The sequence below is a fragment of the Ambystoma mexicanum genome, chromosome 10 (genome assembly GCF_040938575.1).
Source record: "Ambystoma mexicanum isolate Mex_15411 chromosome 10, UKY_AmexF1_1, whole genome shotgun sequence".
Classification (NCBI taxonomy): domain Eukaryota; kingdom Metazoa; phylum Chordata; class Amphibia; order Caudata; family Ambystomatidae; genus Ambystoma; species Ambystoma mexicanum.
This window is the reverse complement of record NC_090932.1, coordinates 72,466,040-72,491,953: the sequence shown is the minus strand read 5'-3', so window position 1 is coordinate 72,491,953 and position 25,914 is coordinate 72,466,040. Positions and strand designations below refer to the sequence as shown.

Here is a 25,914-nt window from a genome sequence, read left to right as displayed (position 1 = left end):
GGAAGCACGTGGAGCGCACTACAAAAAAACAGAAAGGGAAAACTCAAGGAAAGTAAACAAAAAACACTATGCAGCGCTGCAGCCACTCACCCCACCCACTATTACAAAAAGCAGCCCCTCAAAGGACAGTAGGTGCAGTCAAACTTGAAGTTGCCAGTAGAATTGCTAGCCCAGGGCAAGAAGGAACAAGGATATTTTCAAGGTGATATATCTACAGTTGCACCCGCACAGTGCACCACAGAGATCCCAGGGCTGGATCCGCTTCCTCTTTGATAATTTGCGCCTGCCTGTGGTAAGGGCAAGCCTCATTACCACTGAATATTTAGCAAAGGTGCTTTGATATCAGGAGCTCGCAATGATGATGGTGGGGAGGGGGGGGTGTGTGGCCTGCAGTGCGGATGGAGGGGGACGGGTGGGGGACGTGGGGGGGGGGCAGCAAGCTCTCTGAGCCCTGGAGGATTGAAAAAGGAAAATTAAGGCAGAGCTGGGAAAGCCCACACCTCAGCAGACAGAAAACATATTTTGTCAGCCTTTCTTTTCCACTTTAGCGGTTCCGGTTATTATAGATGTTTACGCTTCCCAGGCGCACGGTTAACCCCTTGATCGCCAGACAAGGATGGGAATTAACAAATCAACAGCTGGGCTGCAGTCAGGGATAGAATTTGCGATGTGGGTGGCGGCTGGCTCCCGAGGTCAGAGGTCAAAATGGTTAAATAGAAGGAAGAAGGGGTAGCTTAGCTCTCGTAAGCAATCAGAGTATATTACAAAATAAAATGTATATATCTTTTATTTAAGCATGGGAGAAAAAGAAGCTAAGAGGCTAATGGAGCAAGAGAGGCAGAGCTGTAGAGGAGAAAAAGAAAGAGCAGGAGAGAGGGAGGGAGAGAGTCAGTGAAAGAAGGCGATGAGGCGAGTGTAAAAAGAGAGTGTATTTATTTAGTGTAAGGGTGCAGAACGAGGGGACTGACACACAGGTGGCATAGTGATTGCTAAAGACTTATTTGAGATCAAAATAAAAGTAAACCTATCACTTACTATAACTATAAGGGTGTTTTCCTGCCTCAACTGAAATGTTAATGAAAGAGTCCACCGTCATGCGTCAAAACTCTAATTCTGTTCCTTACACTCACAAACTAGAGATAAAGCAAATGTTCTTGGTCCAGGAGAAGGACTCCCTTCTTCTGGACTGGCGATAAAACCAGTGCAGATTTGTTTTTTCTTAGAAGAAGGGCTCCCTTCCCCAGTTTAAAGCCGTTCTCTGGTACAAAAAAAAGGTAAAGTTCAAACACTTCTTGGCAGCCACACTGCACATGTCCTTGCACTTTGTCTCTGCACGTCTCTTAAACTTTGGTTATCAGGAGGATGTCTCCCTCGTCCTGGTATCTTGATTTAACAGTTCAACACAATCACGGGAGATGATTCCCTTCCCCTGGTCTTGGTTACCAGTAGAATATTTCCCTTCTCCTGGTATCTGGACTTCTCCCTTCCTCTGGCCTTTCTCAAGATCTTTATCACAGTTCACAATACCAGGGGAATGTCTCCCATCTCCTGATCTTTCTCAGACTGAATGTGGTAACTTGCAATGCCAGGATGAATATCTCCCTTCCCCTGGCCTTCTTCTCTTTTCTGCTCTGGCGGACCTGGTTCACTACCCTGTCAGGTACAGACACGAAGAAGATGGTTTAAGGCTTTCTTCATTCTTGTGTACGGGTCCCAAATCCAACATTTCTCTTTTCTCCTTGCATTGGCAGACCAGGTTCACTAACCTGCCAGGTACTGCCATGAAGAAGATGGCCCAGGAGGCTATTCGTTATTGGGTGTGGGTCCCAAACCTGTCTTACATCACTCTTCAGCAATTCTGGTGTCCGCCCAACCATCCCGGCAACCGATATAACTGAAGGGTACTTGCTAGTGCTTTCCGGTCGGTTGTGAGTTTCTCAGCGTTTCCTTTCAGGCTTCGGGCTGCATCTCCAGGGGTTGTGGTGGCTCTGCAGTGTTGTCTCCTTCTCAGGCTGTGCTTCTCCAGCTGACTGAGCGTTCCATCTCCCTCAGTCAGTTGGTTGCCCATTCTTTACCTACTTCGTCGGTCCACGCACAGCGGACCTTCCAGGGACAACTTTGCCCACAGACAAGCATCTTGGCTCGGGTTCTCACTGCTTGTCCTCACTCGCCAGATCGAATCTCACGGCTCCTCCAGGAAGGGCTGCTCTCCATCTTCCGTAGTCCTTCCTCTATTTCTGTGTGTGCTTCTCCAATAGGAGTTAGGGAGCTACTAGAAGGCTCAATGGAGGTTCAAAGAATAGTCGCTACGTCTCTTCACCTCCTGCTCGTCCCAATACTTGCCCATTGCATTTGTTCTGGGTAGTCTTTACTCTTCTTTATCCCAATATGAGCCAATGATGTTTCTCTTGGGGAGTCCCTACTCTTCCTCGTCTTGGTGGAAGTTATATTAACACTCTGTAGTATACAGATAATTAAAGCTGCTGTAGCACAGATTATACAACAAATGTCTACAACCAGCTCTCCTTGACAGATCGATGGCTCCAAATGGGAGGACCAATGCAGCTGGGAAGGCTCCCCTGCGAGAGCCCTGGCCTCTCCACCCAGGGTAAAGTGACCCAGGGGAGAGGGCAGGACTCCCAGGGAAACCCTCTAAGGGAAGAAAACCCTGGACGAGTTCCACTCGTACGGATCGGGAAGAGGTTTGAAGAGTAAGCATCTCCGAAGGCAGAACCAGGATGTCACTCGGGAGGCTTCTTCTAGGTACACGGGAGAGGAAGAAAATAGAAGAAGGTTAGAGGAGAGATAAAGGAGAAAGAAGAGAATGGGAAACAGAAAGTAATCCTCTCACCAACAAAGGAATGAAGTTAGAGGAATAATGTTCAGTACTGGAGATCGGAGGAGTTGTGAAGCTTCGGGAGACTCTGGAAGGAAAGCAGCCAGTAAGAATCCTAATCGAAAGGAAGGGGAGCCCTCATGGAACTGAACTTACTCTAATGGAAGTCTGGCAGGAACGGGAATCAAATAGGTCTGCCAGAGATGGCAGACTGAGAAAGAAGAGGGAGAATGCTGCAGGGTGAATGGAGCGCCAAAGGCAGAAGCGACGCGAAGCACTGTCTGCTTCGATTCCGGATAAAGGATCACGTGAGCAGTTGGCCATACGTCAAATGAACGTGCAACAACTGGACCGCTACAAGTAGAATGGGGAGAATCACGGGCATCCATCTTGGAACTGTTCGTAAGTAGAGTGCCGGACAAGCGGGTCCGTGCCCACAAAGACCACTTGCGGCGATGTGTAACAAGTTAAGAACTGGGTTTTGTAGAAACACATGGATGTCTGTGGTATGGAGGGGAGATGTGTGGAATGGAGGGTGGGTTTGGGGTACATGAGGATATCGGGTGATCGGTGTCATACCGTGTTTCCCTTAGATGGTCACTCCACATGAGATCCTTCTGCTGAGTACCACTGTGAGGGGGACTATCGGGCAGCGACCTCACCTCCTTGGCCTCAGGCAAAGGGGCTCCACCTCGGGGTGAAGTGACGACATCTAAGGATTCAGCACCTTATTTAGAAAAGTTTGTAACGCACTGCACATCACCTTGTGATCACATTGAAGCCCATACATTACATCATCTAAACATACACTGTAGAGATTGATGGGATTAGCGTCCAGCCTGATGTGAGGAGTGAGCCACTATTCTTCAACTGGTGCCCTGTTGACAACCAGTGATTAATCAGAAGCCACTTTGAATAGATCTGGGTTTTAGAAGCTCCCTAAAGTGCAGGCAATTCTGCTCTGATCTCAGGCTGGGCTTAAGAGCGACGCAGAATCCAGGACCCATTAGTCATAATGATCTGCCTCCACATCAGAGACGTTTATAGGCCGGGAGGCGGATCAGACTGAAATGAGTTAATTGTGGACTTTGCTGGTAAACAATAAAGAGATTTCAGAGCTGGTTTGATAGGATTCCCTTTTTGCAGGCTTTAATATGCTATTGCCACCTGATTTTCCATTTTTTTAAGTCTGTCCAGTGTAGATTATCTTGCAATTGTCCAGTCGAGACATCACACGAGTTCTGGTTGGCTCCACTCAGTCTGAAGGGTTACAATTTGAAGCAAACATTGGTTTTTGACCACAGCTGATCTGAGGGCCAAAACTGGGATCTGCATGAAAGATTCCCCCAGGTTCATGAATTGCTTTGCAGAGAGTACGGAAGATCCAACGCCATATGAGAGAAGATGATCCCTTAAAGACATTCCAAGGAGTTAACTTTCCATCATATCATGATCGATGCCACTAATCAAATCACTTGTTGTATAGCAATATAAGCGTGTCACCAACTTATCCACTGTCATGAGGTTCAGGAACCACACTGCACGAGGTACCTCATAACAGCTTCCCTAACAGAACCCTCTTATCAACTGCACCACGGAAAGAAAGCAGGATCACAGATTAATTGAAAAGGATGAAAGCCGTCTGCCCTCACAACACCCACAAATCAATCAACGAGGGACACTGGAGGTAGCCCTCTTCTTTCTCCCAATTGAACCATAACTGATACCACTGTCTTTGATTTCTTGCAGGAGCTTTGAAGGAGGGAGGGCTGCTCTGAAGTTCTCATTTCCAACAATTATGTCTACGTCACTCTACTATAAATTAAAGCTATTCACGACTCCTGGGGGGCTGTGCACCACATGGTATGGTATGGTATGGTATGGTCTTTATATATTATGCGCACCGGACCCTAGGGTATAAGGTCGCAGAAGGTAAGAGAATGTGGTGATTGTGAAGGCGGGAGTAAGGTCATACATTCATTTAACATTTGTTATCAACCAGTTGATCACATTTTGCCTGAATTTGGTAAAGGATTGTTCTAGTCTCACTGTGACAGGTAACTTGTTCCACAATTGAGCTGCTTTGACTGGGAAGCTGGCTCCTCCTATAGTGGTGAGTTTGAATCGGGGTACTTGAAAGCGATTGGTGTTGGCTAGTCTCGTTTGTCTCATGGAAGGTGTTTTGGTGAATCTGTCCTTTAAGTATTGTGGGGCTTTGTTATATAGTGATTTGTGTGTGAGGGATGCAGTTTTAAGTCTGATTTTCTCAAAGGTGGTAAGCCATTTATGTTTCCTTCTTGTTTCTGAAATGTGTTATCTCTTAGGAATGTTCAGTGCTGCTCGGAGAGCATTGTTTTGCTGTATCTGAATTTTGTTGATGGTGGATTTGGTAGCTCTAATGTACAGGGCGTTACAATAGTCTAGTTTGGAGATGATTAGAGCTCTGGCTAATGTTAGGCAGCTGTGCTGAGATAAGAATTGTTTTCCTGCTCTGATTAATTTACAAGTGTAAGCTGTTGATGAGTCTAGGGTATTTACCTGTTTGGAAAATGATAAGGTAGGGTCAACCTATCGTTTTCACTTCCTTGGCTACTTGGATGCAGTTTTCATCGATGATGAAGGAGGAGTAGTTTGTACTTGGTTTATTGATGAGGGATGCGGTACCCAGGATGAGAAGCTCAGTTTTATCGTCGTTCAGGCATAAGCCATGGGTGGCCATCCATGCCTGAACGATGCTGTAGATTCTGTTCACCAGTGCTAGGTCCTTTTCATAGTCCCCTGTGAGTGGCAGGAGGATCTGGGTATCATCTGCGTAATTGGTGTATGTGATACCCAGATAGTCCAGATCATCAAACAGGGGCTTAGTGAAAATGTTATATAGTGTTGGTGAGACGCAAGAGCCCTGTGGCACGCCTCAGGTGATGGGGATAGGGTCTGCAGTTGCTGTAGGGGAGAAGACCCTCATGGAACGGTCACTAAGGAATGATTGGATCCACACTATAGCCTCAGTGGAGAAGTGTGCTGCTGTGTCTAAGTGGTTACACAGGACCCTGTGATCCACTAAGTCAAATGCAGCAGATAAATCTAATAAGAGAAGTAGTGCCAGTTTTCCGGAATCTCGTAATGTATCTATTTGTGCTTTAAGATCAATCAGTGCAGTTGCTGTACCGTGCAGTGGACGGAAACCGAATTGACGGGAGCCTAGTAGTTGGTTTAGTTCAAGGAAGTTCTGGATTTGGATGTGTGCCACCTTATCCAGGATCTTCAGAAGGAATGGCACGGTAGTGATTGGTCTATAATTGATAGGCATAGCCGGGTCTAAAGTTTGCTTTTTAAGGAGTGGGAGCACCCATGATTCCTTTAGGTTACTCGGGATGGTGCCAGTGGTAAAGGAGGCATTAATCAGCTTTGTAATAAAAGGTGCTAAGTCCCGCGCAGTATCTTTCATAAGTTGTGCTGGGCAGGGATCTCCTTTGCAATTGGACGGCTTTAGTCAAAGTATTACTTTATCCACTTCTGTAGTCGAGACTTTGGAGAAGTAGAATTGGGTGGATGGTTTAGAGTTAGACAGCGTTTTAGTAGTGGACAGTGTGGGGGTGGTTAATGTCTCTCTTTTTTGTTCTATTTTCTTTTGGAGGTTGAGGACTTTGTTGGATAATGCATACTGGATTTCGGAGCACAATTTTTTATCGTTAAGGCAGTTGTCTTGAGGCGTGATGGGGTTTTCCAGTTCTCTAAGTATGGAGAACAATTCTTTCGTGCTTGAGTTAGCTTGTGTAATTCTATTATTGTAGGTCTCTTGTTTAGCTGAGATGATCTCTTTTTTATATTGAGATGAGATGTTAATTCATTTCAATTTGTTTTCTGGCGTGGGGTGAGCTTTCCAGGAATTTTCCCATTTTCTTTTTTCTAATCTAAGTTTTTTCAGAAGAGGGGTGAACCAGTTATTCAGGTGGCTCTGTGCTTCACTGTTTCTAAGCTTTAGTGGGGCAATCTTATCAAGAATTGTGTTCATAGTTTTGTTGAATGCTTCCACTAAGGCGTTGGGGTCTAAGTTATTTGGTAGAGCATTCAAAGTGGGCATGATGCCAGGGAGTAGTTTGTCTAGTGTCATATTGTTCTTGTTTCTGGTAAGTGCAGGTAGTGCACAAGGGTGTTGCAGTTTAGGAGTTTTAGTATCTAAAGAGAATGATATCAGATGGTGATCTGTCCATATTTGAGGTGAGATAGTAAGGGTAGAGATTTTGCAGTTGTGGTCAGCAACCCAATCTAGAGTTCTCCCTTTGATGTGCGTGGGCTCATTCACTCTTTGGGTGTAGCCTAATTCAGTCAGAATGTTAGAGGCTGCTATGGCTTGTGGGTCATTGGTATCATGGAAGCCTATACTAAGGTCAACAAGTAGTACTGATTGTGTGGTGTCTTTAAGGGTTTCAGAAAGGATGGTAGGTAGGTCTTCTATGAAAGTCTTGATGGGACCAGGAGGTCTGTATATCAAGTGGAGGTTGAGTGTTTGAGAGTTGGCTGTGTGTGTCTTAGTGGACATTATCTTGCAGGATTCAGTAGCCGGTGAAGGAGTGAGTCTCTAGAGATCTGGCGTTTATTAGGGCTCCTTTAAGTTTAGGTATGGAGTTAGTTGGAGGGAGGGAGATGTGGTTTGTTGGCACTGTAGGGGTGGTTATATTTTCTCTATTTATTTGAGGGTTATTATGCCTTTTGTGATTATAAGAGCAAGGTTTTGGAGTGGGTTCAGTGGCCATTTTAGTTCAGTGGTTATTGGTATCATATTTGATACGAGGATCAAAAATTCTAGGTAGTCGTGCACGTAGTCTGACATTTCTCATGGCTATATTGCATTGCTTCATGAGTTGTTGTGGATTATCCTGAAGGTTAGCTAGTCTGGGCGGCGCTAGGATATTATTGAGGGTGTCTATTGTGATTCCTATGAGGGGCGACATAATGTGTAATCCTATTAGTATGAGTAAGGTGCCCAGGTATGTTGGAATGGGCAATGTTAGGTGCATTGTATAGTGTGTGGGGTTCCCTGTGTCTAGGTGATAGGACTAATCTTTCTAATGACGCTAGGCAGGTTAAGTAGCAGGTCATAGAGAACTTGGTCTATTGGCACATCTAAGTTCGAATTCAAATACAACCAGAATTGCAGTGCGAGTAATCTAGGCAGGCACAATTATCTAATACTAATCTCTGACCAGTTTGCTAAAGCTTGTCTGGTTGGCACATCTATTGTATAGGTAGAACTTTGGGCACTTATGTTATCAAATAATGGGTATGAAAGAATATAGCACGCACAAGTAGTTGTGGCCTAGTAGAATGCATATCATACAAGGGCAGGTCTACTAGTAATATCACTTAACCCTGCTTACAGATGGGTCGTAGATTTTGTAGCAGCGCCCAAATTCAAGAGTCCATACATGAATAAGAACTGCTAGCAATAACCCTTTGTATTGTTCGCTAATAAGAGACAAATTTCCGCCAGCGACTAGATTCAGTAGTCCAAATGTGAGCAAAAATTACTAGTAATAGCACATTACATTGATAACTAATAGGAGACAAATTTCTAACAGTGCATAAATTACTAGTAATAGCACATTACACTGATTACTAATAGGAGACACATTTCTAACAGCGCATAGATTCAATATTCCATATGTGAGCACAAATTACCAGTAATAGTGCATTACTTGACTTCACCATACCACGCCCAAAGTAACGGGATGGGGGAAAGGTTCAACAGGGACCTCAAAGCATCCAGAGCAATTTCAGCATACAGGAAACCATTTGCCTCATTCTGTTCTCTTACAGAATCACCCTCTATTCTACCACTAGAATATCTCCCTTCAAGGGTTGGGCACATTCCTTTAGCATCAAGGCCACAATGCTTGGTCAAAGAGTCCAATTTGCAAATGAATGCCCCAGTTGATGTCTAGAGCATGTGTGCCAATTTGCTTAATAGTCAGGAACACATCCGGGTACCACACAACACGCAAAGCTCTGCTCGCATTGGTCTTTTGAAAGTTGGGGATTAGGTCAAAGTCAAGTTGCAGGACATCATCTACAAGGGAGAGCGGAAGTTCAACTCTCACATCACTGTGTCCAGAGTTGTTGAAGGATCTATCAGAATAGCTGATCGTCAAGTATGTGATGTATAGAGGGGTGCTCTCAACCAAGGTCCCCCGCACCGACAACTATAAACGGGTTCTTGGCATCCATCCCCATCATAGCCTAACAGCCCTGCTACCCAAAACACCTCCAAATCCTCTGACACAGAGTAGTCCTCTGGTTTCTCTCTGGTACTTTTAGAGGGAGATCAAGTCACAGCCATAGGGGAGAGTGGTCAGGGCTCGTGACATTATTTTTCTTCATCCAATGTGCTCACCCCCTCGTTTCCTTCTGTCACCATTGTTCCACCAGCAGTTGTCAGCGGATCTATGTCTATCAGAGTCAAGGAAAGGGGGTACCCCTAAAGATTTCCTATCAGGTATGCCCGCTGTACCAGGTGTCTCCCCGCAGTCTTGATCTGCTCCCTCCAGCTTGTAGGGATTTGTTTCCCCAGTTCGTCGTTTCTTTCCATTTATCTTGTTTCATATATCTAACGCTTTTGATGTTGTTGTGTTTTTTATTAAATGGGGAAGTGGTGCTGTATCTTGCCTGCTGCCAAGCTCCTGCATTTTCTGGAATGCGAGCATTAGCTGCAGGCAGCGCTATACAACTTCAGCTGGTCTCTTCCCAGTGCTTATGCAGCAGTCTGTAATCTTCTGCTCCCAATTAATGTTCCCCACCTGATCTTGCTTGACTTATTCATTTAGGTATCTAGTTACTCTCTGTAAACACAGCAGGTTGGGTGCTTGTATCACCCCAACACTATCACATGTAGGGTCCCTACCAGTCCAATCCTAGTCTCCTTCCCAGCACCATGACTAAAGTAAATGTCCCAATCAGGTCTCCTTTGCATTTACCACTCCAATGAAGGTGCTGATCCCAGACACCGCCCCTGTTGCAGCTCTAATCTCTTCTCTTCTTCTGGATCTTGCCTGGCAGAAACCGCACCCACAACTATAAACAACCCACTGGTCTCTTCTATCTCCACAACCCTGAAGCGTGATCCGCTGTTACTTCAGCTCTTGCCACCATCTCCATCTGCACCACTTTGCCTCTGATATGCTGCATGACCTTGATGGCAATTTGTCTTGTCGCGCAACCACCACTGCATGCACTCCAAGGTACACTATTATCGTCAAGCCCGGCCCCTCAGAGGAAGGGGCAAGATAATCACTGGGGATCCCCGTCCATGGTGCATGCCTTTCCTATGACCTCTGCCTTGTTTGCAGGCATGACAGATGCTTCAGTTGCAGAACTCCTAGGTCTGCACTTGAAAGGGCTCGAAGAACGGGCCAGTGGCACATGACCCGGGAGAGGAGCCACCTTCTCCTGAAATCCTTGCTGGAAGCGATGGACTCCAACTACATCAAAAAGTACTTAAAATGGCCTCTCACATAACTGCTTGTTGGTGGATGGGAAAGAGATCTAGCACGTTTACACTCGATCACATGGGGCTCAAATGAGCTTGGAGCAGAAACAATCCAGAGCTCCGAACAGTGACACCTAGTCAATGTCATCTGCTATCTCCACCTGTAATACCAATCGTAAAAATATGTCACAAAAAATAAAGTAAGGAGATGGAGTATTTCACTGTTAGTCTGCAACCATGTAAGTCATTCCTTTCTGTTTCATTGATGGCCTTCCATATTTATGTACGATTTTAGAATATCATTAAGATAAAAGATGTCTAAAATAGCACCTTCCTTCATCTTGGTCAGGTTACATCCTACATAGAAAACTAACTTAGAAAGCATGGTAGTTTGCAGTACTTGCCACAAACATTCACTTATTTGAGGCAAAGGATGAGAAACGTTAGCTATGATGTCAGAGCGCCAGGGGACCACTCCGGTGGTGATGGTGCATGGGACAAATACCTTTAACATTAACATTTATTGGTAAATAATCAACGCAGAGGCCCAGATCTATCACTTATTTCTTCGCAATAACATCACAGCTGCATTGGAAGTAGAGGTTTGAATGCATAACCTCTGTAAGCTTCCCTATGGTATATTCCGACCATATGTCAGTGTGTTACCTGAAGATCACTCTTGGAAATCCTAAATAATCATTTTATTGCAGCTGACAATATCCTTAACACCACGATATGTGAAGGGAATCTTAAATTCTATTAGTCCCACAATGCCATCATGATAAATTTCCTTTCCTCCCACATTCTGCATAATAGTTTTGCAAACTTTCTGGGGCGGTTAGACAGAATTTATTTTTCATCAAACAAAAAAACAGCAGAATGTATAGTTTCAAAATATTATGTCAAAAGCAGAGGTATCGATAACATTAAAATGACTTTTCTCAGCAAGGACATCTCTATGCATCTCTAAATGCCCTCGTACCATTTCTAATGGCCCGCGGCCAGGGCGTTCCCTTCAATAGCGATCTGAAACGGCAAGAGTTCATCGCTTCCACCGCAATGGCTGCCGGATCCTTACTGATCATCCTGAAGATCTCCCCTTTTTCCCTTTTCACACTAAGACTCCTCTCCACCCTTCAGCGTCAGCAGGTTGGATTCCAGCTCCAGTCTCCATAGGGACTTCCTTCTCTACTCCTTCACCCGACTTGAAAAGCCACTTGCACAACCTTAAACCACCCAGTGATCGTCACTCATGTTCGCTAGCTGTTTCCGTGTGCTGGGCGTAGACGGTCAATGTGAAATTATTCCCTCTCTCTTATGCAACTCATGCCTCACTCTCTACGAGCACAAGCTCTTCTTAACTTCTCTGTTTCCTGTCCTACCTTCACAAACTCTCACTTTTGCTGCTTCACGCTCCTTGCGCCCCCGCATTGAAATCCCTCACCACTGAAATATGACTGGGGATCCGTGTGGTCTTGTACAGAAGTCATACGACCTAGCAGTACTGGCTGGGCGGTTCCTTTTTGGGGTGGAGCCAAACCTGATTTGCCAATGTCTGTTCCCCTTTTCTGATAGTACAGCAGGCTGAAATACGACGGCCTGTAGGTTTGCTAGAAGCAATGTTAGTGATTATGACTCTCTAAAAACCTTCCATCCACCCAATCCCCAGTTTTGCAAAAGGCCACCAACCGAGTGGTTCAGGTATGCTCCGACAAGAGGCCCGAGTTTGATATATCGAACATGACAAACTAAACACATTTGGGGTTGAGCTGGACTCAAGCAGATCCAATCTGCCCTAGCAGTTCAGGCTTGAATATTTAGGGTTGGGGGCTAGCCAGATCTACATACTCTAATAATAATACTAATATTAATACGTTCTCTTATGTAGCGCTTCAGGCCAGATTCCTCCAGCTTCTAACCACTGTAATAACAGGTGTTAATATTATCCTATTTGGAAAGGGCTTGATTTATCAACCTCGGGAGTCTGAAAGATTGAGTTGACGCTGCCACGGGATTAGAACTTGAAAGGGCAAGTTACCTCATGTCAGAGACCAGCACTTTACCCGTGAGTTATCCACCCGGACACATGATTTTCACCTTCTGTTACGGCACAAGCTGAAAAAATATGGTTGCTAGGGTTTCCCCAGACCAATGCCAGTGGTTATGATTCATCCTAAACCTCCCATTCACTTTTTAGTTTAATTCAATATTGAGCACCCTAATTTTCCAGACTTCGCTTTATGGAAAACGTTTGCCATTGTACATCCCATAACTCCTTCTCTTTTAGTGCTTATCTCTAGGGGCCCACGTCTATGCTGTGAACTACCCAGAAGGACGCACTCAGGACCTCAGAACTTAATTTAGCAAAATATGGGGTCATTTTGATATGGGGGGCCTTTAATAATTGTTGTATTGAAGAGGTGTACTTAAGGCATGTAAACCAGAGAATAAGTGGACTTACGCGCCTACGTCTAAGCCTGTTCCTTAAACAATCATGGAGGAGGCTATTGACACGAAAGCGTTAGAGGAAGGGGCCTCCCCCTATAAATTGCCCCCCAGTGTTTTGTTTCTGGCGATCTCTGCCCTTGGGTTTGTTGTGGTTTCTGGCTAGATGGTGTGCCTTGGATTCCTGCTGTTCTGGCAATAACCTTCTCATTGCTGCATATCTGATCTCTTTATAAAAAAAATACTTATTCAATTTTCTTCCTAATGCGCCTTTTAATTAAGCAATACATCCCGAGTTGGGGGGCATTACTGGGTCAGGTATTTCTTAGGGACGTAAATTAGAAGCCCAAGCTAAACGAGGGTTTAATGTTAACCGCAGGACATTACCTGCCCCGGTAATGCCCCTCTAGCAAGGGGTGTATTGCTATTAGTATTATCCCGGCATGTTGTACCGTGATACCGATAGTTTTATTTAAGTTGAGAAGCAGTGTGTTTGCTGTTTCTCAACTTGAAAAAAACTGCAAACGAAGATAGCTGTCATGGATCAGGGAGAAGGGAACGACACATAGTCAATTCTCACTTTCCATGGCGCCCATTTCCGGGACGGAGTTGTGCCGGGAACACTGAGTGTAATTGGGGAGGTGATCGGCGTGAGTGGGGGATGTGGAAATTGCAGTTGAGGGGTGGGGAGGGAAGGAGGGCGGGTGCACTTGCCTGATTACCACCAGGAAAGATGGTGGCCTGCTGCTTCCAAGAAGGCTCAGAGCAGGGGTTTTACCATGTGCTCTTGATTGGCTGGAAGGCAGTTATCACCCCCTCCCCCGCCGGGTACTAATTGGGAACAGTTCAAGGGCTTCAGTTGGCTGGAGACTGACTGTCGTTGGGTTACCATACTTTGCTTATGTTTTTTTGCAATTCCGGCAATAATGCAAAGTTCCCTCTTTTGAAGAGATAGGTCAGGCTTTGAGCTTTGTAATTTGCATGTGAAAAGATAATACGTTTTATCATTTCTCTTGTTTACGGAGTTCTTGTGTGAGAAACAGCAGTGCCAAGAGGGGCAGACTTCCCAGCTAGTTTTATTATCCTACTCAGAGTCTACTGGTTGTGTTATGGGGTGTACTATAATGAGGAGTAGGTCGGACTAGGGTGGAGTGCTGGGAAGAGGAGTGGCGTCTGAATGGGAGGGAGACCTAGATGTATCCGTCCCCATAGGAGGTTAAACGGGAAACAGGGGAGAGGGATGGGTCTGACTTATTGGAACACAGATAGAGCGCCTTAGATGAAAAAAGATAGAGAGAAGTGTCCCGATCTCGGAACTGATGGACCAAAGGGCAAAGGGAAAACATCCCCTTATGGGGCTGGAAATTGCTACACACCAAAATATACTAAAGGGTAAGGAATATGGGCGGCACTTAGCCTGAACCCTGGGGTAGAAAGGCTGGCCACTGAATAACCATGAATAACTCTATTGAGGACCAACACTTCTGCACACAACATAGGAGTGGTAGTTGTAGCGGTACAACGTCCTTTCATTGCCTGCCTGTTCATCCCCAAGCTTTTTAACATGCATATTCCATCGAATGAGCTCATCGAATTTTTAAGGGGGGGTGGGAAAGGGCAGATAAGCGTTTGGGCGGGTGGACAATAGCAAAAAATAAGTGTGGGAGTTTGGCGTGGGCCCCCCCCAAAAAATAAAAAACCGATGAGCACATTCGAAGAAATGTGCACGTTAAAAAGTCTGGGGATGACCAGGCAGGCGATGAAATGACATGGAACCGTTGTAGAACACCAGAATGTATGACTGGGGAAGTGACATGGGCCACAGCCAGTCAAGGCAGAGGAGGTTGGATAGGGTACTGCCACTAACTAACCCTACTAAAAGACTCCTCCTTCTGCATACACCTCTAAAACTCTGAACTAAACACAACCAGACCTCTACAGCACAACAAAGCGCACGCACTTCACTACACCACAACAAAACAAACCACACATAGCCTCGCCCAACAGCACATGGCACTACCAGACAAAAAACACACCTACGCTCAGCGAACGGTGCAAACCGAACTGAAGCTGCCAACAGCATATCTCAGCTCTCTTGCCCTTTTCTCCCGCTCAGTCCTACTAACTAGTACCCGCCCCTTTTGCTTTACAGATGCACCAGAGCACCAAAGAACTGCAAAGGTGGTAATAGTGCACAGTATAAGAACTTTTAACATAGCATTATCTTCTGTGTGTTCATGTCACAACAATTTACAGGGCAAAATGTGTTCAAACACTACGCACGAAGGGATGCGCAGACATCACGAAAGAGAATGGCCATTAATATAGCAACAATGCCCCTCCCGTGGGCTTCACCAGCCTGTTACAGCCTGGGGCACGAGTTATAAGCCCAAATTAGCGAGCTAAATAAATGAAAAGGCTACAAAAGAAATTGATCACAGGGCAAAAAGGGAGAAGGGAACTACTTGTTGTCATTTCTCCATTTCCCAGCTAGCCATGATGTCATCGGCGGAGCAGTGGCAGGCGAGCGGCGGAGCACCAAATATAATGGGGTTGGGGTGGAAGTGTAGGCAAAGTGGAAATAAGGGTTTGATCAGCGATTCGGGGCAAGGAAGAGTGGGGAAGTGGGGGCAGGATAGCAGGGAGGGAAAAGAAATGGTGCTGGTAGCCTAATCAGCCCGCAGATCGATTATTATGCGAAATGAGATCAGTGGATTCAGCCCACGTTTGGAAGGAACTGATTGGCTGAGGAACCCACACTGGGAGGTAAGGAGTTACATTCGGATTGTAAAAACGTCAAAACGTAAAAGAAATATTGGGCTTTATTACGAGTGTGCCGGCCGAACCCGCACACTCCGAGTTCTGTGTGCGGCTGCCGTCCCACCTGCCAACCGCTCGCAGACTTTCATGGAGGCACCGGCACCATTATTTACGGTGCTGGTGCCTCTGTGTTCCCCATTCCCATTGAGTCCTATGGGACTCAATGGGAATGGGGAATACCATTTTTCTGGCGCCTGAATCACCGGACCGGCAGGGTTAGAATCCCACGCTGTTACCGGCAAGCCAGGTGCCGGAAAAATTCACGGGTCCGGTGGCAGCTTGCCGGTTTTACCGGCACGGGTACCGCCAGACTCGTAATGAGGCCAATTGTTTAGATAGTGTTACTTCATTGCAGTAGCAGATTGCAACTTGACTCATATATATATGCGCATGTTGCATACGTTGGTTTAATAGAATATTAGTACCCAGCAGGGATGCGGCTTAAACCTCCCAGCCAATGAGGAGGCTCGGAGCAGGGTAACTACCATACGGTAGACGTGAGGTGACTTTGGAATAGAAGCCGAGAGGTGACAGAGGGACAGAACGTAGGAATCAGAATGATAGAGGGTGTGAGGCAGGCGCTCCAGGCATGTATGCGACTTTCGAGCCCACCAAGGATGCTTTTTGGCTGGTTCAGGGAAATCCAATCAACGGGCTCCTTATACACGTGCCAGAACACTTCAAGGGCATCCAAAGAACGTGTTGTGTTTTAAACTCCATGGCAATTGTGTTTTTTTGCAATATCCTAAAGGTTTCCTGGCACCAATCCTGCAGGCAGCTAAACCACTGTTGAAATGAGTTGAATCGATAGTTCCAACACAAGGTTTCCACAAAATGTTAAGGCCAATCAAAGGAAGCAGAACTATTGACTATAAAAACTGGATCAATAAATGTGATAGCATATAGGGCCCCCACCTTTAAAGACTTAGAAAGTTAAATAATGACAAAGGACATTCCAGCAGCGCAATTCCCAATGGAAAATGTACCTTGAGTTGGCATAAACGCTGATTCACCCACGAAGAGAGGAACACATCCATGGCACATTAGTAATTTCACCCGCATGTTGAAAAATAATGCCTATCTAGATGGGAAGGAGTATGGGATGAGGAGCCAATTGGTCGGGATGCACCAGACATGCCAATTTCATAGGGACGAAGGGACAGAGCGGAGGAGTATGCACGAAGTATGACATGGCATTTATAACGCGCCTGTACACAAGTGTTTCTAGGCACGACAAGACGAGGATGGAGAAACAAAGGGAGGATAAAACAACAATCTAACTTGGCCTTGTGTCATTCAGATCGCACAAGAGCAGGGAAGGGGGGAGGGGAGAAGTGCTAAGGGTGGGTGGTGGATGGAGAAGTGTGGGACAAAGGAAAAACAAGAGTGCAGCCAATGGGTGGCAAGTCTGGAGAATCATAAGTGTAGCCAACGGGTGGCAAATAAGTGCAAAGGAGGGGACTGTCGGGTTACAGATACAGACCACCAGTGCAGGGGAGCCAAGAGGCACTGCAGGATTGCAGCTGGACAGGCAGGGACCTGGGCCCAAGTTCAGAGAGTGACCAGGTGACCAGTGTGTGGATCAGGTGGGTGATCAGCAAGGGAGAAGAAGAGAGAAGACAGAAGCAAAGAAAAAGGTCTTCAGTTGCTTCCGGAACCGGAAATTGTTCTACTCAAGTTTCAGAGAGGCAGGGAGGCTGATCCAGAAGGAGGCCCCAGCCGAGGAAAGAGATCTTCTCCCAACTCTTTGCTTGGAAAAGTGACTGATCCTCGGAAAGTTGGAGGTGGAGGAGATGAGAGCTTGAGAAGGAAGATATTTAGGAAGAGAGAGTTGGAGGTAATGCGGTCCCAGGCCCCAGAAAGCCTTGTGTACAATGCAGAGGGTCTTGAACTTGATCCTTGCCGCAACTGGGAGCCAGTGACGAGATTTCAGATCTGGAGAGATACGATCCCTGGGCTTGAGGCCAAGGACAAGTCTTGTAGTCCTGTTCTGGATGAGTTGCAGAGGACGGTGAGTAGAGGCAGTAAGATTTAGAAAGAGGCTGTTGATATAGTCCACACTAGAGAGGACCAGAGCTCTGGAGACAGTGAGCTTCTGGGGGAAAGTGAGAAAAGGGAGAATACCTCTGAGGAGGTGCATCTGGTAGTTTGACTTCTTAGATACATCAGAGATGTGAGGAGAGAAGGAGAGTGAGGAGTCGAAGATGACCCTGAGGTTCTTAGCCTCACAGGTAGGAGCAGGAAGAGGGCTCAGGGTGGGTGGCCAGAGAGTGAGAGGAAAGGAGGGAGCTGGTGTTCTGATGAGGAGGATCTCAGTTTTACTGGCATAAAGGCAGAGATCATTGGCGGCACACCACTCCTGAGGAAAGTATGATGAAAGGGTACATTTTCAAGTGTTGTTGAATGCAGCTTTGGGCAATGTGGGCTCTTACAAGTCTGGAAGCATGACCTACAGGTTAGTGTGAAGCAAGGATGCATAAGTAGGGCACCCGGGTTCATAAATGGCCGTATTGCACAGAATATGCGCAACCCACAGTGCAGCCAGGTGCTACTGGCAGGCCAGAAGATAAGAAAAAAGTAAAAATAAATGGTAGGGTGACCAGATGTCCCGGTTTTGACGGGACTGTCACACAATTTGCCCTCAAGACCCAGTGTCCCAAGGCTTTTTTCCGTTTAAAAAACTTGTCCTGGCATTGAGGGTCGGGTGAAGACTGTTATGGTTTTTTGAGAGACAAAATTGAAAAATCCAAGATCGAGCCGTCTAACCCTCTACCCATTCACTTTTCACCCCTTCCCATACCTTCTCTGTTCCTCCAGATCCTCTCTCCTCTAATCAGTGCTCTGTGCCTCCGAAATGCACTGAGACAGGCCACCAACATAGAAGTAGGACTACAGTTTAATCGGCATCCTGTTTCTGATTTAGTCCTTCTTTTGTGTTTACCATTGGTGAAACAGTGGTCCTACTTCTATGTCAGCTGTCAGGTTTTTTATTTTGGAAATCTGGTAACCCAAAAAAGGACACACCATTCCAGAATGGCTGGTGAGCAATGGATACTTGATGGCCTCCCGGCACTATTCCCTTGCCAGTGTTCACACCAGGAAGAGAACCGGCAGGCGTGTAACACCTGCTGCAGAAAAGGAGCACGGTGCTGGTAATGGGTGTGTGGGGACCAGGAGCGGAGCAGATGCAAGAGGTAAGGTGATCGGGGAGCAGGAGAGGGTGTGCAGACAGCAGTGCAACAGCGCATACACGTTGGAATCTGAGCAGCAAGGGGTTCCATAGATAGAATATTGAGTATTGCATGCAGTCCGTGGAGCCTGATGGGCTCTCAGGGTTCAAAAATTCTCTCCTCCAGGGTGAAAATGGGGATGAATCCACAAAAGCGAAGTTGGGAAACAAGCAGACTCAACATTAAACAAGCACTGGCAATGCCAACAGTTTGGGCTTTTGTGTAGGCATCGGAAAGGCACTTGCCAGGCAATGCCCTAGTGCTATTAACTTGGCGTTTATGGTAGCAGATGAAAAATGGTACGAGCACCTGGGCATCTAATAGCAGTGACTGGAAAATGGCTGATAATTATATAGAAGCTAAAACTGTTGGCTTTGCCAATGATTGTTTTTAACAGGGCTTCAGTGAAGGACGCACATAGGGCCTCATAACGATTTGGGTGGTAATCCTTACATGCAGCGGTAACGGTGCCCAATCTAAAATCAGCTTAAAGCTGGGGGTAAACACACCAGATAAATGCCCATTTGTGGCACAGTTACTGCCAGCAGTATTACCATGCGGTAATTGTGCTGAAAATTCCTCATTGGGTCCAATGAACCCAATGAGGAACGGGGAGTAACAGTTAACGCCCAACCCGTTATCTGGCGGTAATACCGGCAGATGGGTGGGCGCTTACACAAATAAAGTTGGGTGGTATCCCAGCCAGAATACCGCCCAACTCGTGATGAGGTCCATAGTGCTTATAAATCAAGTGGCTGAAGGCAGACCAGATTTAACATATTATCACAACAGTAGTGGGTTTCTAGCTCCAATTAGGTCATAAAATCTCAGAAGACTGCTTTGACAAATCACTGGCAGGCACTCGAGTGCAATGTTTGATGGTAAGGCTTGATTAAAGAAAGCTGAAAGAGTTCCCACGAGGAGGTGTTTTGGGAGGGGAGGGGCAGGAAGTGGGTGGGAAAAGCCATAGGGATTAGCATGGGCAGTCACTGGGTGGGCAAATAACCAAACAACACCTTCAAGCCCTCCCCCCCCTATCAGTACAGTAATGCCATAGTTTTGGCTTATAGTTGGCCTTGCCACCTAATAGCCCAAACTAAAAATGGCATTTAATTGATCCAACATCTGACATCAGTGCCCTCGTGCGAGTCAAGCAGTGAGATACAACTACAGAAATGTTAACAAAGCAAAGGATTACAGACTGTTAGTGTCCCGGAGGGGGGCAGTGGCGGCCTTCCAACCAATGAGGAAGCTTGGAGTGGGGCACTTACCACACTGTACAGCCCCCGCTCCGAGCCTCCTTAGAGTGGGAAGTCACCATCTTCCCTCTCCGACTTAATGGTAAGTGCGCTTACCATGTGCCCCCATGTCCCATCCCCCACACCCACCCACCTTTTACACACATTTTGCCCCCCACACTACCTCCTCACTTACTTTTATCTTTCTTGTTGGTTGCCGGCAATGGGAACTGTAATGTTCCCGGTTCAGCTCAAATGTCGAAATGGCCACGATGGAAAGGGAAAGGGACTATATGAAGATACACTTTAAATGGATTACCTGGAGTATTCCACTGCCAGGAATCCCCCCTGGGTTTTGTAGATACCCCGGTATACTCTCCTGCCAGGTATCTTTTCACAATGTCTTTCTTTCATATACTTTAAATGCATTACCCGGTATACTCCTCTGCCAAGAATTCCCCGCTGGGTTTTGTAGATCCTTAGTATACTCTCCTGCCAGGTATCTTCTTCCCCAAATGCTCACTGCCAGATGTAATTCATTCGCCAGGACTTTTTTCAATGTTGTATCTGGCTTTCCGTATAGCACAGTTGTATTCCTGCACGGTCAACACTTCATTGGCTTTAAATACAAATTGTTCCATCTTTCCCCATTTTGACATCTCAGATATAGAGACTCGTGCACATTCTGTCTTCCAATTCCTTTATTAACATTCATCTGCTTATGAAAACATTTGCTCCAATTTGCCCCATATTGACATCTCATGCATGAGGATTTGTGCAAATTCTGTCTGTCTAAGTTACTTGGTGAGTATTCAGAATGTACTTTTAATTGTTCATGTGCCTGAAGGTACGCCCCGGGGTTCCCAAAAGCACGGAGCCAAATCACTTGTGTCTGATAGGGTTTCTGTTCCCTGGTACCTTGCTGTGGTGAAGTCGTCAATCAGAATGGTGTCTGCTTTGCAGACCCTCTTTCAGCTCTCCCGGCGGCCTCGCATTCACTTGCCGGTAACGTTTCTGCTGTTTGGCACGACTGCATCCTCGACAGCCTCGCTGCTACTGCCTGTACTTTGGCGGCTCCTCCCCGGAGCCTGCCACGCTCCCTGGGTCTCCTGCCACTCCGGTAAGAAATGCTGACAAGCGGCAGCTTGAAAGCACCTGCCTCCATCAGCATTGTCCATTCCTGTGCATCTATCTTAACCTGCGGATCTGCTTCCCACTTCTCCCAAGCTGCTTCTCTTCTCTCCGACTACTGACTGAAAGTGCAAACCATTTTTAAATGTCCTGCGCAGCTGATCTCCATTGTAGCAACTAGTCTGCGTCTTTAGCTTGGGGTTTCTTTCAATCATACTAACTCCTTCCTCTTCCTCATCTCAGTATTGAGGCGTTATGGGAGTTGGGGTTCATAGGATCTATAGGAATTATAAGGTGGATTTTTGTTTAGTGTAAAACCATAAAAGACAGGAAATGTTAAGTGTGTGTTATGTACATATGAGGTGTGAATGGGTATTCTTCCAAGAATGTTTCTTAGGAAGGGTTCTTAGGGTGTTGTAATGGGAGGGATTTGTGTAGTGACACCATTCCATCAGGAAGTCAGGAGTTACAGGGAATTCCTCATGTATAAGGGAAGAATACTGCCTCTCTCCCGATGAGCGTCACCACATCTCCCCGACAGCCATCTCCTCCCATGTGATCCTCCCTCATAATACCACCCCAGGGTCAGGAATAGGTAGCGGCTGCCGTCCCCTCGCCACATTGGGATCTCAGGCTGGGGGTCAGTGAGGACTCCTTAGGAGTCACACAGAGGCCAATTAATTGGTGGACCTTTGCTTTATAAGGAGCCAAGGGCCACATAGTTAGCAGACATATGCTTTGCTGTGTGCCAAGAAATACAATTGGTGGAATCATCCTTAATCCATAATATCATAAACTTCATGATCCAATAAGAGTGTATATAGATGGTCGACTTCTTCTGTGCCTATCCTTCTGGCTCTGCATTCTCCCCCATTTTCTTGCTGGTTTCATACTATATAAGTGCCATACTGTCATGGATGGCTTCAATAATTCCCAGACTCTTAAAGGCGGTTCAAGAGTTTTTATATTCCAGTTGGCAAATATTACATTTTGTATCCTGGTCAAGGTGCGGGTCGAGTACACCAAGGGGCTTCCTTCTCACAACCTGCAGTGGGCTCCCTCCACCCTCACCCAGGTGTCCATATACCATGGGTTTTCCTACCAGCGATCAGTAACACCTACAGGTGAGGGCCTAAAGACAAAAAGCCTCATCTATCTGGCTTCCTCTGGGGACATCCTAGGGGTGCCCTGACCTAACATATACCAGGAAACTTATGTTTTCAATGTACCAATGACAGACACTCTGGTTCAGCTTCTCCCTCAGTCACTTCCGGGTCTTGCTACATCCTCTATTCTACACCCTCTCGTTCCTCCCCTTGTCCCCTTTTGTCTCGCTGTTTCTGGCTGTCTCTCGCACTCTCATCTTCCCCACCAATGTTCACACTCTACCTCTGATCTTCTTTCATCACTCTTCTCCACTCTCCTATTCCCTCTTCTTGCCTCCCCACCCTCTCCACTCCTTTCTCCACTCACCACTCTTCACTCACCTCTCACCCCTCTTCACGTTATTCTCCTCTTCCACTCTTGAGTCTCTCAGTTCTACGTTGTTTTATCGAGGTGAATTACTTTATGACAAAATAACTTTGTGGGGTTTTGGTTTCGTTTTCACCAGCCATGCACCCCCGTTCACTCTCCCACACCTGCCCCCCACAGTTCTGAGCCCCACAACTCCCTCTACCCCTCAATACATGCATATATTTTTACTTCCCCACAAAGTTATTTTGATGAAGTGAATTACCACAAAGTAATTTACTTTGATAAAACAACGGTATCAACTCTCTCCCCCTCCTTTCACTCTCCCAGTCACATCCCTTTCTCTCGCTCAATCTTCCACTGTATAACTATGTCCACTCACATGCTCTACCACACACTCACACATTCAACGGCTCCCTCTCCCAATCAGGTACCACTCCACCTCACCTAAAACAACTCCAGTACAATCTCTGCACCACTCTAGTCCACTGTCCTTCTTCCACCTGCTTCTTTTGCTCCACCTCCACTCCAACTGACCTCATCTGAACACCCTTCACTCATTTTGGGTTTTGCAGGAATTGCATACCCCAGACTTGCTTTTCTGTTCTTTTCCTCCCCCTTCCATTGGTTGCTCAGCTGACTTGATCGCTCAGGACAATCTGGACCTACTCTTTCCCCCGGGGTTGGGCCACAACACCCGGAGGCTTAAATACCACATTTACCCCTGCCTCCTTTTCACATACAGCGGTTGTACCAGTCTCTTGGATGCAGGGCCCTGCCGCCGGGCTGTCCTTTCGGATGGGAGGTAGGTTCCCTTTGCTCTTTGGATGTTCTCTTTGAGTGGTGCTTCTGTTCTGGAATTCCCTGCAAAGCTGCTGGTTTCATTCTGCAGGACATGATAAGTTTCCGTTCCTGCATGGCCTCCTGGGACTGGCATTCCTGCAACGAACCAAAACTAATTCTGGTCAGAATAAGGTTTGGCAGGCATTGGTTGATTGATAGCGGTACCACTTTCACCAGGCATGGCACAGGTAGCGAGGGCAGAGACGACCCCCCATCAAATCACTCGTCCCAGCTATGGGGCATGACTGGATCTGGTGAAAACCCTGGTAGACCTCCTGCCCCAGAACAAGAGGGGTGCTTTCTCTCCCCTGGTGGGGGCATGGTATTGACTCTGTCACAGTACATACATGCATGGCAAAGCAGGGGCAGGAACATTGGGAGCAGTGAATGAGTCATTAGATAGAGACAGTGGCTTGTGTACAAGGTGACTAAGGTTAAAAGAGAAGAGGAAAAATAGGAAACGCTTTCCTTTTTGAATACACACAGAGTGCTGGAGGAGATGGTCCAACCCAGAAGAAGCCGCATTGGGTCATCAGCAGGCAACCTCTGTAGAACAACGTGTTTCTGCCATCTATGCTGACTTTGGGGTTAGACTCGCTGTCACCAAAAAGGACCTTGTTTTGAACCAAGGGGGGGTGGGCGGAGGGGTTGAGAGTCCCTCTCCCATGTGCAATTGAAAATGTAATGCTCCTTCCTCTTCAAACCTCTCAGGATAACTACTTTAAGATCGATTAACTCTACTCCGCTGCCTTTATATAGGTTGCGTGGGCGCAAAGTTTCGACGAAGTTGAGCACTGAAGCAAGAATGCATTGTCAAGCTTATCCTCTTCTCTATAGAATCCGCTCAAGATACAGGAAGGTAGATTTCAAGACCTAACAAGGACATTTTCAAAGTTATGCAATTGGTTAATATAGTACTATGATAAACAGATATCTAGGGTAGGCGAAGAGTCTTTGTTTCGACCTTATGCAGTCTTTTTCAAGGCAATTATAATGTCATGCGACCAATGGTGATTAGCCTCAGGCTGGCGAGGTATCAACACTAGTGAGTTATCAAAATCTGTATAGTACAACAGAGTCCCTAATATCATAGTCGAGTCGAGTGTGCTTGATGTACTGACATTCAAATACTACATGTATGAAGGTGGCAGATTCATTCAAAGTTCCTTTTCCCCATAGTGATTAATATGATTCTCTATACATCTTGTTGTGTTTCAGTTGTAAGTGCCCTGTTGGGTGCACTTGGCCGCCTTCGGCGTTCAGTCTTTACATATTTAGCCATTGAGTTGGGAAATAGAAGCTCCCAGTGCTTCAAGTGGGCTGGTGCAGCTGCGACGGGAGATGCGCCCCCAATTAAGTCAGGCAAGCTGAAAGAAGTGCAAGCCAGCCACTGTGTCGCTGTGGCTGGCGGGCACTTCTTTCAATCAGTGTAACTTCCTCTGGTGACCCCTCGCACGAGGGATCACCAGTGGAAGTTATTGTCCTTTGTTTCCCCACCCCCTCACCAGGTCACAGAGGCGTCGTTAACCCTCGGCAAACCTGGGGATTCCTTGACATATTTCGAGGTTTATAAAAGATGGCTCGAAAAGTACACAAACCATAGTAAGATACGTACATAAATATATTACATTTATATATATTTGTGTGCATACCTTACGGTTTGCGTACTTGTTTAAGCTACGCCCATCCCACCAGCCATGCCCGCAACTGAGCCCCCCCCCCCTCGATGTCTTAATCCACTTAAAGCCCTGGTATCTCCTGCTACCAAAGCAGCACGAGGCGCTTCCTATAGTGCTGTGCGCCACAGACAGCCAGAGCTTTACTCTATGCAATCATGAGTACGGTTCCACTCACCTGAAATGTTGGATCCTGCCATTATGCCGGTGCAGCCGTTGAACATAACGGCAAAGACGGTGGTGAAGCTCATCATGCGGCCCGTGGTGTAGTCGGGGGAATATCGAGCTGCGAAAGAAATAACACCATGAGGGAAACGTTCAGGACTTCTCGTTCAAATTCTCAAAAAGAGGTCCAGTGGAAGCACATAGGCCTCTTATTTGCATTTGAAATGGTATTAGCTTGACAATTTACAAACAGCATTCAAAACAGGCGCACACTGGTTTTGTGGAAACAACAAATTAGTTTAAATGCTCACAAAAACAATCCAACATGTGGGTCCTTGAGCCTGTGCATAGCAACTCGGTTATTCTACCCAAAGCTCACTTCAAATGAGCTCCAGATGGCCTGCCGGGGATATGTGTGGCTGGTACTTCTATCCAAATATGGCCCTTTCCTCTGCAGACTCCAGACAAAATGTTCACTAGGTATCTAGTAAGCGCAGACATGTGTTGGCCCTGCAGAAATGCCACCTGCCAACAGTTACACGTGCTGTGAAGTGCGAGATGGCTCATCTCG

General features: G+C 46.4%; 1 protein-coding gene across 1 annotated transcript in view; it reads right to left on the bottom strand.

The window, feature by feature from the left end:
* LOC138491168 (solute carrier family 12 member 9-like) overlaps window positions 1-25,914 on the bottom strand; it is a 1,232,896-nt gene that overhangs the window by 774,913 nt on the left and 432,069 nt on the right. The window contains exon 5 of the mRNA XM_069617543.1: window positions 25,357-25,464. Coding sequence (XP_069473644.1) covers window positions 25,357-25,464 — 108 coding nt within the window. The remainder of the gene's footprint in view (window positions 1-25,356; window positions 25,465-25,914) is intronic.